The sequence below is a fragment of the Pipistrellus kuhlii genome, unplaced genomic scaffold, assembly GCF_014108245.1.
Source record: "Pipistrellus kuhlii isolate mPipKuh1 unplaced genomic scaffold, mPipKuh1.p scaffold_m20_p_2, whole genome shotgun sequence".
NCBI lineage: Eukaryota > Metazoa > Chordata > Mammalia > Chiroptera > Vespertilionidae > Pipistrellus > Pipistrellus kuhlii.
Window position 1 is genome coordinate 64,394,287 of NW_023425515.1, and position 15,676 is coordinate 64,409,962.

A 15,676-nucleotide genomic window follows, 5' to 3' on the forward strand; every position below is an offset into this window, starting at 1 on the left:
CAACTGCATTGTTTAATTTCGTTAGTTGTTCAATGTAGACATCAGAATTGATCATTCGGTTGGGTGGTAAGAGTTCAAAGTAGACAATTCCTTTGTAATCCCACCAAACTGATAAGAAAACCTTCTTTTGATGAATATCAGCTTTTGATGTTGTTTGAGTTTGTTCACCTGGCCTGCTCCACGATCTTTTCCACTTGATATTGTTGTAAACAACCCATTTTTCATCGCCAGTTATCAGTCGTTTTAAAAATGGATCATTTTCATTACGTTTCTTTAGCAAATCGCAGCTGCTAATGCGTTGCGTTAACTGTGATTCTTTCAGTTCGTGAGGAACCCATGTATCGAGTTTTCGAACATAGCCAAGTTGTTTTAAGTGATTTTCAGTGCATGTATGTGATACATGAAGCTTCTCTGCAATCTCACGTGTTGTACTGTGACAGTCCGAATTGATTATTGCTTTAATTAGGGCGTCATCAACTTCAACTGGACGACCAGAGCGTTTTTCATCTTTGAGTGAAAAATCACCAGAACGAAATTTGGCAAACCAATTTTGACACTGCCGTTCTTTTAAGGCTTCGTCACCATAAACAGCACATAACTTTTTATGAGCTTGCGATGCGTTTTTCCCTTTGCGGAAATAAAAAAGCAAAATATGACGAAAATGTTCCTTTTGATTTTCCATTTTTCAACGAACGCCAAACAAAAACTACAAAACAGATCAAAAAACTTTTTCTACTGATTAACAGCTGAATAGCCAACTATCAGATAACAAAATGTGTTTTACATTTGTACTACGTCTGCAAACCTAAAAATTCAACTGAAGCCATATATGTGTGAAACCCGCAATTACTTAGTTGCCTACCCAATAATATCAATAGTATATTTCTAGTACTCCTTAACTTCTTTGATGACCATGGATGGTTTGTACTTGACCACCGGGGGTTTCTCTCAGTGGATTTTCTAGTTCTGCATGTCAATATTTTGGTGATCCAAGATACCACCTGGACATTCAGTAAAGAAAGCAGATTATACTTTCACTTTGAGGAGAAGGAGTTTCCTTATACCAGAACAGTATCTTGAACTGATTTCATGGGGCCTTTGATCCTCCTGAGGATGAGCCTGAGAAGACTTCTGAACTCCTGAAGCCACATTATATACAGCAAGTATCAGACCACCTTTCAAAGACAAAGGTACACTACAGGACGTGTCCCTTAATACTTTGCCTTTAGTTTTAACTTACCAATTTTTAAGTTGAGTCTTATACTTAGCAAGCAGCTCACAGATGACTGGAATCAAACACTGAGCTTTAACCAAAGTAACAAATCTCTGACAGTGCTGCATTTCAGGCACTTCATTTTGTTCTTATTCACAGTTTCCATTCCACCAGCAATTATGTTACTGGTTGGTTTTCAGAGCTCTTCTTCCTCATTCTTTGGTAGTATAACAGGAACTTTCCACTATTGAGATGTTTGATAACTGATTTCAAGCACTGCTTATCAAGACCTCTTGTTCCTGCAAGATTAAGTCTCAACTCCACCTCAAGAACTAGCTAACATTTTGAAATTCTTTGAGATAGGTAAATCTAGACTTGCCTTTCCCTTCACTGAGCTTTTGTTGTTTACCAGGAATCTTTGCATTGCACACACCTGAGAAACCATAAGCCTGACCATGTAATCCCAAACTATAAATCAATCTAATAATAAATATGAAAAATTACCATTGTGCCATGACCTCTAAATTCTTTTGTCAAAACATTAAAAAGCCTCTTATTGTACACCTGAAATCAATATAATAGTGTATGTCAACTGTAACTGAAAAAAAATTTAAATCTCAGTAACAACTCTATTGGGAAATGAAATAACAATAAAACTAATATTTAGTACATAGTAAACTAAAACATTACAAACATTGAAAATGTTTTTTCAAGAGTGGCTTAAACAATTGCCTTCTTGTCCTATTACTCTGTATACAAAGCAAGCATCCTTTCTATGCTTGGTGAATTGTCATACTCCTAAGTTCAGATCTGCTTAAAGGATTTATCCTTTGCATTTTCAGTATCATAAACTATCTCTAAGCTTCATTTTCATGTAAAGTTTTTTTCCAGTCACTTCTTCCTCCCTTTCTTCCTTCCTTCCTTCCTTCCTTCCTTCCTTCCTTGCTTCCTTCCTTCCTTCCTTCCTTCCTTCCTTTCCTACAGATTTACATATGTCTTTCCCCCCATCATTCCCAGCCCAGATAAGCCCCCACCACCCCAGTGTCTGTGTCCTTAAAAAAAAAAAAAAAAAAAGATTTTTAAGAGAGAAAAGAATGGAGAAGGAGAGAGAGAGAGAGAGAGGTTGGTTAGCTGCCTTCCACATACACCCCGTATATCCCAACTGGGTATGGAGCTCACAACCCAGATATGTGCCCTCACCAAGAATTGAACCAGTGACCTTTCAATGCACAGGATGATGCTCAACCAACTGAGTCTCACTGGCCAGGGCCAGAGTCATTTCTTATGGGACATCCTTATTCTTTGTGTCACAACCTCCTCTGTGTCCTAATTTATGCCAATAAATTCACACTTATTAAGTTTCCTTGCATGCATATCTAGAGCCTCTTGCATAAAAGTAGCATTCACATTCCCACAGTCAGCTCTTTCTTCTGTGATGTCATTTATGTTCTATTCAAATTTCAGTTTCAGCATTATCACTTTTCTTTTCTTTGTGCTTTTACTTTTATTGCCCAGTTTCCTCCTTTGATTATTTGTTGTGAAATGTCACATTGGTTTATCACTGGGAAACAGGAGGTAGCACAGCATATGCTTTGCTGTCTGTGCGTGAGGGGAATAGCAGATGTTCAGTGACCATCCCTAACAGTCTTTGAAAGAAGTGGCATGATTAGATACTGATCATGATGCACGTTTGTTATTTAGGTAATAATTTGTGGATAACTAAACAGATGGCAGTGAAGTTTTCACTTTATGCAATCAGTGAATATATTGTGATACTAAAATTTGAGTTGTGATTTTAGGGGGCTTGTATTATTTAACTAAATAAATGTTGGTATCTCAAATTCATGCATATCAGAACTGTGCAAAGCCAGGACTGCTGTAATTTATTTCAAACTTGTACAATCTAAGCATCTTTCATTTCATTTCCTAAGTTTGTAGTTCTTGCACAAAATTATTTCACAGTGATTTTAGATACTACCCAGAGGTATTTGGGTAGCTGTCTCTGAAGAAATCACTGTTGGGAGTTCAAGGGAAACATTCTCTATCACCACAGCCTTGAGATCCTGCTAACTCATTGAAATCAAACTTGAGGACTAGCTTACTATTGAATGTAATTGGGCAGTGCAAGCACATTTTAAAGAAGTAATGGAACAGGGAATGCCTTTGTAGATTAGAAAACTTATTTCAAAGAAATGAGGACATATACTAATGTGCATTGAAATTTCTATCAAAGAAGGTAAAATATCCTCATCATAAATATTATGACAAAGGATCATTCTGTGAGCTAGATGATGGCACCTATTTTTTTTAAAAAATACTTCATTAATTTTTTTACAGAGAGGAAGGGAGAGAGAAAGAGAGAAAAATCAATCAGCTGCTCCCTGCACACCTCCTATCGGGGATGTGCCCACAGCCAAGGTATATGCCCTTGACCAGAATGGAACCTGGGACCTTTTAGTCCATAAGCCAACACTCTATTCACTGAGCCAAACTGGTCAGGGTTGATAGCACCTATTAATAGAACTTTGTTATTAAATTTACTCTGAATTTCATTAAATAATATTGAACTGCCAGTGCTTTTTCTTGGTCACATCCACATAACTATTACCCTCTCCTATTAAATACACTAATTTTATTTTAGAAGGAACTGAAGGAAACCATAGCTCAGCAATATACTCTTTGTAGGTATTAGTTGCTATTTCTTTTATCTTTTCCAAACTCAATCACCCTAACTTGCTGCATACAATCTGAAGTTATGGCATCATCCACAAGACCAGGGAACATTTGTAGCCAAGAAATATGTGTTGGACAGCCTCCTCTTTAACCTTTTATATTCAAGGTTCATACTGCACAAAACCTGGGCTTTTTTATTTCTGGGTCCTGTAGACTGAGAATGTGATTTCTAGTTATGATTTATTTTGACAAAACTGTGTCATCAAAGCAAATTGGACAGTGTATGAAATTTATTATGATATTACTAGAGGCCCAGTACATAAAATTTGTGCACAGAAGGGAGGGCACCCTCATCCCAGCCTGCACCCTCTCTAATCCAGTACCCCTTCGGGGATGTCACACTGCCAGTTGAGGCCCAATCCGGCAGGACTGCTGGCTCCTAACTGCTTGCCTGCCTGCCTGCCTTATTGCCCCTAACTGCTTCTGCCTGCTGGCCTGATTCCCCTAACTGCTCCCTGCCTGCCTAATCACCCCCTAACTGTTCTCCCCTCCTGGCCTGATTGTCCCTAACCACCTCTGCCTTGGCTCCTACCACCATGGCTTTGTCCAGAACGATGTCCAGAAGACATCCAGTATAATTAGCATATTACCCTTTTTTTAGTATAGATTTTACTTGCCTTCTAGCAAGTAACCAGGTTATCATTGGTATTAATATTCCTTTTCCACAGCACCATTTTCATGAACACTTCTTTTTTTATGAGTGTTCTAAGTATTTTTAAAATAGTATTTTAAATTTAAGTAATTTTATTATTTGAAATTGTAATTTTATTCTAAAAATTATCATCTATGATTTATCCTGCATTGAAGGCAATATTGTTTTTCAGCTCAATAAATACCAAAATAATCTTAAAATGACTTTCTGAAAGTTATCAAAAAATAGCACAATAATTATAAAATACCTTTATGATTTGTTCTTTTTTATGTATATATTTATTGATTTCAGAGAGGAAGGGAGAGGGACAGGGAGATAGAAACATCAGTGATGAGAGAGAATCATTGATCGGCTGCCTCCTGCATCGAGCCCACAACCTGGGCATGTGCCCTTGACCGGAATCAAACCCTGAACCATTCAGTCCGAAGGCTGATGCTCCATCCACTGAGCCAAACCTGCGAGGGCTAAGGTTTATTCTTAATCTGGAATGCATTATAGATCACTGGTTAGCCTGCTTGTATCATCATCATCAAGTCACTAATCACTTAGTGAAGGAACATCTAACAGTCATTTCTTTAAGCATGCATTTAATTATTGGAATTTGGGGTTTTGTTCCTAGACTGTAGCCTTTGTAGCTCTATAGGGGCTTATTAAATTCTGTCTTCAGAGTTTCATGAATACTAAAATGACAGTTATCATTTCATCTTCAAATTGACCTGCTAATTGTATTAGATTTCATCAAGCACAACCTGCATTCTATCATTTATGTGCTTTATATTAGTGACAAGGAAATGAGAATTATTACTGAAGTATCTGTTTTTTAACATTAGCTATTTCTTCATGAGACTACAAGGACATGCCATTTCTTCAGTCATATGAACTTGAAAAATTACATAAAGGGACTGAAGGCTAGAGTAGCCCCACACCTTTTATTTAACTGTGAAAGAACTGGGAGTAACACTTTTGGTCACTCACTCCTCCCCTGCCCCAATCACATACACTCACTCACACATTGGAGCTAAGGGTCATGAGGCAGCACCTGGAATAATGATCATCATAGTAGGTGCTCAATCAATTCTTGAATAAAGTAATCTTCTTGTACCTTTATTTGGTTGAGATGGAAAAATAAAAGGACACGGTACATTGTAACTACACAGTAAATATTTGTAGAATAAATGAAGGACACAACCTAGCTCATTCTGAGATGTAGCTGACTAGGTTTAGTTATTTTGTAGATAATATAAAAGGGAAAACTTTAGAATTCTTAAGTTTTTCACAAAAATCTAACATTGTCTCCCAATGATTATGGTTTTCCTGTGTCAAGTATCACTAAGGTTATAAGTTTTGTTTAAAATTGTAAACACTGACAACACTACATATTGTTGAGCATGTGGAGCAATAGGAACCTTCTACATTGCTGGTGGGAATGCAAAATGGTACAACCACTTTGGAAGACAGTTTGGCAATTTCTTACAAAATAATATTTTACATGGTGATCCAGCAATTGTGCTCATTGTTATCTATCCAAAAGGAGTTGAAAACTTATGCACATGGATATTTATAGAAGCTTATACATGATTTCCCAAACTTGGAAGCAACCAAGATGTTTTCAGTAGGTGAGTGGCAAAATGCACTGTGATACATCCAGATAAAAAGAAATGAGCTATCGAGCTATGAAAGGACACGGAGAAACCTTAAATGCATATTACTAAATGAAAGAAGCCAATTTGAAAAGTCTGCATGCTGTATGTTTCCAAATACAAGACATCCTGGAAAAGCCAAAGTGGTGGAAACAATGAAAAGACCAGTCATTCCTAGAAGTGTGTGCAGGCAGAATACATAGGCAGAGCAGAGAGGATTTTTACAGCAGTGACAATACTCTGTGATACTACCGTGTTTCCCCGAAAACAAGACATCCTCCGAAAATAAGACCTAGCGCATGGAAAGATAAGACATCCCCTGAAAATAATACCTAGAGCAACTTTGGGAGAAAAAATTAATATAATACACTGTCTTATTTTGGGGGAAACAGGGTATGATGATGGATAGATGTCATTTTTCACTTGCCCAAGCCCATAGAATGTACAAACCCTAATGCAAACTATGGACTCTACTTAATTATGATGTGTCAATGAAAGTTTATCTTGGTAAAAATTGCATCTTTCTGGTGGCTGATGTTGATGATGAGGGAGGTACGCATGTGGGGGGGGGGGGGCAGGAAGTATAGAGGGGTGGTATTTACCTCCCTTTAAATTTTGTAAATCTAAAGCAGTGCTTTAAATGTGTAAAAACTGTTATTTCTCATATTTTACTTTGTGTGTTGATTTCAATACTTTTAATTGAGAGGAATATTTTAAAGGATACATATTTTTAAAATTATATAGTCTTGCCAAAAAGCCTGAAAACCATACTAGGAAGTTTGATAAGAGCCCATTAAGAACACATTAAATTATCTTTATTTTAATGCTAAGTGTTTGTGGAGTTGAATTTATTTTCTTTGTTTACATTTAAAATTTTTAATAGATGTGACAAATTAGGATAAGTATACCTATTAAAGGACAAACAAAGATCGCCAAAAAAAGGTTCCTTGTGATTACTGAGTTCTATGACAAGTATTTCAGATTGCAACCCCTTTTTTCTACACTGAAAAAAAAAAATCAATTGAATCATAAAATACCTTCTCCTCACTTTCTGTGGGATGTGCTAAAATGGCCACTATGGCAAAGGAAATAAGTCAAAAGAAACTCATTTTAAAGGATTCCCTAAACAAAACATGGAGATAAATCCTCTTTCACTGCCTGTGATTAAGTAGATTTTACTAATATATTTATTAGAAATAGTCGCTTAATTTATGGGAGTTGGAAGTAGCCTTGAAAATATTTAGTAGTTGAACCCATCAACAGAAACTAAAACTACCTCCAAAAGGTTGTTCTATAGTAAAACATTATCAATTGTAGTATTTTATGGTGTTTTATTTTTGTTGTTACTGTTGGTAAGCCTGAAGAGGTTGAGTTTTATTTGAGAATCAAACTCTTATTAAGTCAGCCTTTTTGCATGAACTTTTACTGTAGTCTAAAGGTGAATTCTTGCTGCTTGATCTCAGTAGTACTTTTATGTATTCAATTAAGCCTGGGAGAGCATCTTTTGAATGTTTGTGATGAACGTTTGAAACAGCTTCTATTTCATAACCCTTTTGTAGAACCTTCAATCTCTATTATCAATAAGTATGAATATGTAGTGTTTCAGGTGCCATAGGTTATCATATAACCCTAAGTTATAATACCTTGAATAGATGTTAGCATGGTCATTTATGAGATTATTTATTGCTCTTACTGTATTGAATCTGTTTGTCATTTTAGTGGAAGCAAACTTAATGCTAAATATAACATTTTTTAAAATTGCCCTCTCAGGATATTGATTAGTGGCCTGAATAAAACAAAACAGAATTTCACTCATGCCCTGTTTCTCTCTGCTATCCAGTCTGTTTTTAGGTAACTTTAACAACTTCTATGGTAAAAAGTTAATTTTACTATTAACCAAAACACTAACCTGAAGATATAATAAAATAAATAACATTTTTAGACATAACCATTACATTATTCTTTCCAAGAGATACCAGGTACTTGGAAATAGAGTTAATGAGTCCTGTTGAGTATGAATAGTTTGTTTTTTATAAAAGTAGTAGGAGCCCAGTGCATGAATTCATGCACCTTGAAAGGAATTGTGGACTGTTAGACTGTGGTGGGCCCAGGGGTGGGTTTCAGCCCATCTGTACCCCTGCCTGGCCTCTCCCACCACATCCCTCAACCCCTCGTCTGCCAGCAGCCCCAGTCCACCACCACTACCCCTATATACTGACAGCACCGGGCCCCAATTATTCTCCACTATCAGCAGGTGCAAGTGGTGGCTGCTGCCCCAATCTCTCCTCAGGAGTAGGGGGAGGTGGAGAACCCCTCAGGGGCGATTGGAGCCAGCAGCCACCACTTGTAAATGCTGATGATGCTGATTGGCATTGGGCACCTGCTGTGGGTGCGACTGGGGTTGGCTCTGGAAGTGGGTGCAAATGACAGCTCTAGCCAGGGAAGTGGGTGTGAATGAGGCCATCACTAGCAATGGATGCAAGCAGCAACTGATGGCCCTGATTGACCCTCAGGAGCAGGGAGAGGTGGAGAAGCCCTGAGGAGCAATTGGGCCTGGTAGCAGCCACTCACACTCACTGAAAGCACCAAGCAATTAGGGCCAGCATCAGGCACTGGCAGCGGATACAAGTGGCAGCTCTGGTGCCAACAGCAGGTACAAGCACCCAGCGGGACCACAGCACACAGGAACAAAGAATTTTCAGTAACCACCAGAGGCTCGCCCTAATGACAGTCACAATGCCCCGCCTTGGTCTGGGGCCCCCACTCACCTGCTCCACCAACCTGCCACAGCCAATGCCCAACATGTTCTGCACTCTGCACCTGCTGCTGATGCCCACCATATTCCACACATGCCCCATGGTGGTCAGCACCTGTTATAGTGACAGGTTGTTTAGCTGTTCAGTTGTTTGATTGTCCTGCCATTTGGTGTATTTGCATATTAGGGATATATATATATATATATATATATATATATATATATATAAATAAATATATATATATATATATATATATATATATATATATATATATATATGCAGTGCACAAAATTTGTGCAATGGGGGATTCCCTCAGCCCAACCTGCACCCTCTCCAATTGGGGACCTCTGATCCTATGGGATCGGGCCTAAACTGGAGGATGGGATCAGGCCTAAACTGGCAGCTGGACATTCATCTTGCAATCTGAGATTACTGGCTTCTAACCACTCAACTGCCTTCCTGCCTGATCAACCCTAACTGCTCTCCCCTGCAGGCCTGATCTTGCCCCCAACTGTCCTCCCCTTAGGCCTGATTGCCCCCATCCTGATCTCACACCCAACTTGCCTCCTCTGCCAGCCTGATTGCCCTAAGAGCCTCTGTCTTGGACCCCACCACCATGACTTTGCTTGGAAGGAAATCAGATGTCTGGAAGATGGCTAGTTGACCTGGTATAATTAGCATATTACCCTTTTAATAGTTTAGATAAATTATATAGGATTTCATAAATGGGTGGGGGGGTGGGGAAGAGCCTTTTTCAGCAGGAGGAGATGCTCTTGGCAGACAAAATAATAATAATAATGATAATAATAATAATAATAATAATCCCTTTATCTGGACTAATAGCCAGCCATATGCACTATACTACCAAACTAGTCATGAAAAAATTGAACCACTTTTTTCATCTTACACCAAACAGCTGTTATCCTTAAAGCCCCTCCTCAGCCCCCACCTTAGGTTCTGCCTTCGCAGTTCACCCAGATTTAGTTCTGATTGGTTGGTTTCAATGCCAGTCAGTGTCAAAAGTTCCACCTCCTAGGCAGCCATTGGCTCCTGGCACTTCACACAGATTTGGTGCTGAATGGTCAGTTTCTATGCCAGTCAGCATCTCAGGGAAGATCTCTGGGCCTGATCAAAGAGGTAGGGCTGATCAGAAGCCCCAGAGAAGGCCTGGAGGGAAACAGGATTGGCTGCTGCCAAACCCAGGAGAAAGAAAGAGAGAGGCAATGACAGCTGCCTTGTAGCCTGGATCAGACCCTGACTCTCTCTGCAGGCCTCTCTCTGGCCTGACCCACAGCCCCCTGCACAGTAAATGCTGAGTCACTGCACCAGCACCAGCTGCAATCAGTGTTGGGTTGTCATGGCAACCCAGCACTGACTTCAAATGTTCAGTCAATCCTTGGTCCTTATGGACCCTGGCGCACGCTCTCTCTCTCTCTCCCTCCCCCCCTCCCCCCCCTCCTCCCCCCCCTCTCTCTCTCCATATATATATATATATATATATATATATATATATATATATATATATATATATATATATTAGCTGAATAATTTAAGCATCCCCTTCAGGATATCAGGAGGGTGTGATTAGTCCAAATTTATTATAGTTTTTCAAAATAAAGTATCTAGATTTCCAGATGTTTATCTTTTTATGGAAGGTGGAACAAAGTTCTCTTTTTCTCAGTATTACTAATTAGCCAGTTACTTCCCATCAGCATTATTTATATCAGTTGTAAGGCTGAGGCAGTTTTACTCCTCAGGGGACATTTCACAATTGATTGATACAAGTGGGGCTGTTACTGGTATGCAGTTTGGAGGAAGACAAGGATGTTACTAAACCTTCTAAATGTGCAGAACAGCCCCCCTTCTGCCCTAAAGATTTATCTGGCCCCAATGTTAATAATGTTCCAATTGAGAAAGCATGGTGTATACGACTTTATCTTTAAGGTGTAAAGTAATAAAAGCATCACCCATAAATTCAGCATCCATACATATATATATAGTGCCATGACACTGTTTAGACATTGACAGAATTATGAAAAAGATTTGAGGTGTCTGGACATTATACAATTGGGTTATTACTCAAAGGTTAGTCAATTATAGGAAGTTATCAGTTTGTCTCTGCACTTTTTAAGTTACAGAAATGACTTCACTTCTTGATATTGAGTTCATGTAATTCTTTGTGTGTGTGTATGTGTGTTTTTTTCTTTCAAGTACTTAAATATAATTCCAATATTACGAAGGAGAAAATCATCATTTTATCTGTGACTGGACTAATCCTCAGTATATTTGTCATTGTTGGAGTCATTTTATTCACCCCAGGTAAGATGTGCAGTAACTGTGAGGGAAGTCATGATTGATAAGGTTGAGAACATTGGGGTGGGGGTGAAACTCTAGGGGAGAATCCTTTCCTTGCTTCTTCTGTTTTCTGGTGTTTGCTGGCAACTGGCAACTCCTTGGCTTGTGGCAGCATAACTCCAGTTCCACTCTGTTAAAACTCCTGTGTGTCTCTCTTCCAAAGGCAATTATCATTTAGGCCCCACCTCATAAGTCTATGGGTAAGTTCCTTCTTTCAAGAACCTAAACTAATTCATATAATGTAATGCTCATTCTTTGGCTGTATGAATTAACATTCACAGCTTCCAGGAATTAGGAGGTGGGCAGATCTTTAGGGCCACCGTTCAACCCACTGCAAAGGCAAACTTCACAGGCCAAGACATGGAACTGGGAATGAACATGGGAAACAAATCAATCTGAAACTGCATTTGCCTTTGGAAGATGGGAATGAGATTGGGAAATGAGGATATGCAGCCCATGCAAAGAACAGCTGGGATAGGCTGGGACTAGAAGTGGAGACAGTAGAAAGCCTTCATTTCATTAAAAGAATACAATATGGGTCTAATGTTTAGGAACAGAAATTTGGCAGCTCTCTTTGCAGCTGGAGTTAGTGAGGGTGTGGGGAAGAAAGAGATGAATTAAGAAGACAACTACAAAGAATGGTTGTTTTGATTTTGGGGCAGACTGAATATAGCAAATGAAGGGAATGGTAAGAGGCTCCAAGGTAGTTCATGAGAAAAAGGCAAATGAAGGTTTTGACTTGTTGAGACTTAGCTGTGGACATTTAGATGTCTTCAGTTTGGTCTTAAATAAAAAAATTGTCACTTATTTTGTGTGAGGTTTTAGGGAAAGCATTTATTTTTAAAAGTTCTGCAGTATTCAGATTAATACATTTAATAAATTAAGTACTTTAACTTCCCACAGTGTAGAAACTATGTAGGAAAATAGTTTAAATGTTAATTTTATTTATCAACAGGTATATATTCAACAATGAGGGCCACTGGACTCGGTTTAATTGTAGTACCTACAATAATATTAGTATTATGTCAGACCTCTATGTTTATTATAGGTACGTATTTATTATTTTAGCATGGTTGTGTCATTTTTCATTTAAAAAGCATTTTTGATTAAAATAATTCTTGCATTTTTATAATACAATAAAGGTTGGTTTGTCTCCTTAGCTATTCTTAGTGAAAAATTTCCCCCATATGGATTAATTTTAATGTTATATTAGGTTTTTAACATAGTTATTTTATAAAAACTGATTTTCAGAGATATTTTTAATGCCAGCCAATGGATTTTTAAAATTATACTATATAATTTCTTAATGATGATCTTCATATTCTTATTTCAGTTTTTGAAATTATGAATAGATAATAAACATTCTCATTCTCTTCTTTTGCTAAAACTCTTAAAAAACTAGTTATACAAAATAGTGTTGTAAATCATAAAGAATTATTACAAATCTTTTTTTTTAATTTCTTTATTGGTTATGGTGTCACATAATTCTCCTCATTACCCCATTCCCATCCCAAGCCCATCCGCATGTATGCCCACCCCGTGTTATTCATGACTTCTGGTTAGGCTTATATGCATGCACACAAGTCCTTTGGTTGATATCTCCCCTTTGCCCGTCCCCTCCCCTATTTTCCCTCTGACGCCCGACAATCTGATTGCTGCTTCTCTGTCTCCAGGTCTATTCCTGTTCATCAGTTTATGTTGTCCATTATTTCCCCTAGATGCATTAGATTATGTGATACAAGGAATTCTTCTATAAGGACTGAAACTGAGACAAGCCATAATGGTTATGCTGAGAGGCGAATGACTCAGTCTGTAGTGAGTTCCTTTCTGGGTCAACAGAATCCCCATTTCAATGTCAAACAGTTCCTTATGTGTACATGTCAGTCATGATATTTCAGATCTGATTGTTTGACAAATGGTGTTGATGCAGTTCCAACCATTTCTTGTTTGGTTTTGGGCATCCTTCAACATTGAGTTTTAAAAGATGATAGAGCTATCCAACCTATAATTGGTAACATTTTTCACTACATTTTTGGATTAAATCACTAAATATTTTTCTTATTAAAGAACCTATTTTTTTCTTTTTCCATTTGCACATTTAACTCTTGGTATGAGAGTCTATCTCTGGGTTGCGATTTTGTGTGCATGTGGTGAAGCCCTGCTAATGACCACCCCTATTATAAAATACACACGTGTGCCGAAACTGGTTTGGCTCAGTGGATAGAGCGTCAGCCTGTGGACTGAAGGGTCCCGGGTTCGATTCTGGTCAAGGGCATGTACATTGGTTGCGGGCACATCCCTGGTGGGGGGTGTGCAGGAGGCAGCTGGTCGATGTTTCTCTCTCATTGATGTTCCTAGCTTTATATCCCTCTCCCTTCCTCTCTGAAAAAGTCAATAAAGTATATTAAAAAAAAAAAAAAAAAAAAAAAAAAAAGAAAAAGAAAATACACACGTGTGGTAAAAGCAGCATTGTTCTAAGATCTGGGGTAAAAACTGACAATCCAGCCTAGCTCCAGCAAAAACGAAAGGTTGCTGAGGGTGTGAATGTGGAGCTGACTCCAGGAGTGGAGAGAGATGGCTAGGTCACTGGGAAAGCAGCCACCACCTGGCAGGGAGTTCCAGAATTAGTCGTTGGTCCGAGGATACTGACCTTGACTGTATAAAATACAAGTGGAAGTTATTGCTTCTTAAACACTTGCAACATGCTTTTTCCTTGAAGCTCCAGTTAATGGGATGCACTACGTCAACATCATCTTATTGGCCATGCAGGCTCTGGGCCTCTCTATCACTCTGGCCGGACTAAGCCTCTCTGTCTCAGGTAAGGGTCACAGTCTTCTCAAAACAATTTCTCTTTGACCAGCAATTTCTCTCAGAGCCCCTTTTCTCTTTCCTTTCCTTTGTCTTTCTTACTCTGTTTTAAATATACAGGTTTTATTTGCTAGAGCATTTTAGGATAGCAAAATGGAGTGGAAAAATACAGAATCCCCCTCTACTTCATCTGCTCACAGCCTCCTCCACTATCAACATCTCCCACCAAGTGGTACATTTGTTACAGTCTGTTGAACCAACATTGCCACAACATTATCACCCAAAGTCCATCGTTTACATAAGGGTGCGGTCTTGGTGTTGTGTGTTCTATGATTTTTATAAATGTATAATGATATGGACCATACTCATAGATTATCATGTAGCAGTTTACCTTCTCCCAAACCCTGTGTGCTCTTCCTGTTCATCCTCCCTATTCTGAAACCCCTGGCAACCACCAATCATTTTACTGCCTCGATAGGTTTGCATTTTCCAAAGTGTCTTATACTTGAAATCATATAGTATCTAGCTTTGTCACATTGGCTACTTTCACTAATTAGTGTGCATTTAAGGTTCCTCCATAGGAACCTTAATAATGAGAAAAATAATTACTCTCCCTAAAATTTAATGTAATTTCTGTTATTCATTCTTTTAAGAAGTTCAATTATTTCATGTGAGTTTCTAATACAAAATTTTATTTGTTTTTTTAGATTGCAGCCCAGTGCATAGTTCTCTTCTGATTTCAGGCTTGGTTATTACAGCCTTAGTGTCATTACTGGGATTAGTTTATCTAATATTTGTTGGTAAGTCAACTTTGTTTTTGTTAGTCTATGCGAAGAATTCCAAATCATAATAATAAAAGGGTAATATGCTAATTAGACCGGACAGCTGAATGACCTTCTAGATGTCCTTCTGGATGAAGCCACAGCAGTGGGGGTGAGGCAGAGGTATTTAGGGTCAATCAGGCAGTCAAGGGAGCAGTTAAAGGCAATCTGGCAGGCAGGCAGAGGGGTTAGGCGCAATCAGACAGGAAGGTGAGTGGTTAGGGGTGATCAGGTAGGCAGGGAGAGGGGTAGAGGCAATGAGACAAACAGGTGAGTGGTTAGGGGTGATAGGGCAGGCAGCCAGGTTAGTGGTTATGAGCCAGCAGTCCTGGATTGTGAAGAGGCATGTCCAACTGCAGAGTCCCACAGGGAACTCTGAGGTCTCAGGCCTAAACTGGCAGTTAGACATCCCCCAAGGGGACCCAGATTGCAAGAGGATGCAGGCCAGGCTAGGGAATACCGCCCACTCCTGTGTAAAAATTTTGTACAGCAGACCTCTAGTATATTATAATTTGGAAAGGCTTTTGGTTGGTTCTTATAGCTTAGGATCAAGGAAACGTATTGGAAACTAACAAAAAAGGTAGAAATCATAAGATGTTGAAAAGAAAAACTAGTTTAAAAGAAAATGGCTGTATGTTTTAGAATTTATAAACCTTTTTATGCTGTGGAAGAAGAGAATTGGTTGAGGATTGATTTTA

At 38.6% G+C, this 15,676-nt stretch overlaps 1 protein-coding gene across 1 annotated transcript in view; it reads left to right on the top strand.

Annotated features, from left to right (window-relative positions):
• LOC118722953 (leukocyte surface antigen CD47-like) overlaps positions 1–15,007 on the top strand; it is a 59,767-nt gene extending 44,760 nt beyond the window's left edge. The window contains exons 4-7 of the mRNA XM_036445113.2: positions 11,206–11,313; positions 12,305–12,397; positions 14,069–14,167; positions 14,865–15,007. Coding sequence (XP_036301006.2) covers positions 11,206–11,313; positions 12,305–12,397; positions 14,069–14,167; positions 14,865–15,007 — 443 coding nt within the window. The remainder of the gene's footprint in view (positions 1–11,205; positions 11,314–12,304; positions 12,398–14,068; positions 14,168–14,864) is intronic.
• The last annotated feature ends 669 nt before the right edge of the window (positions 15,008–15,676 follow it).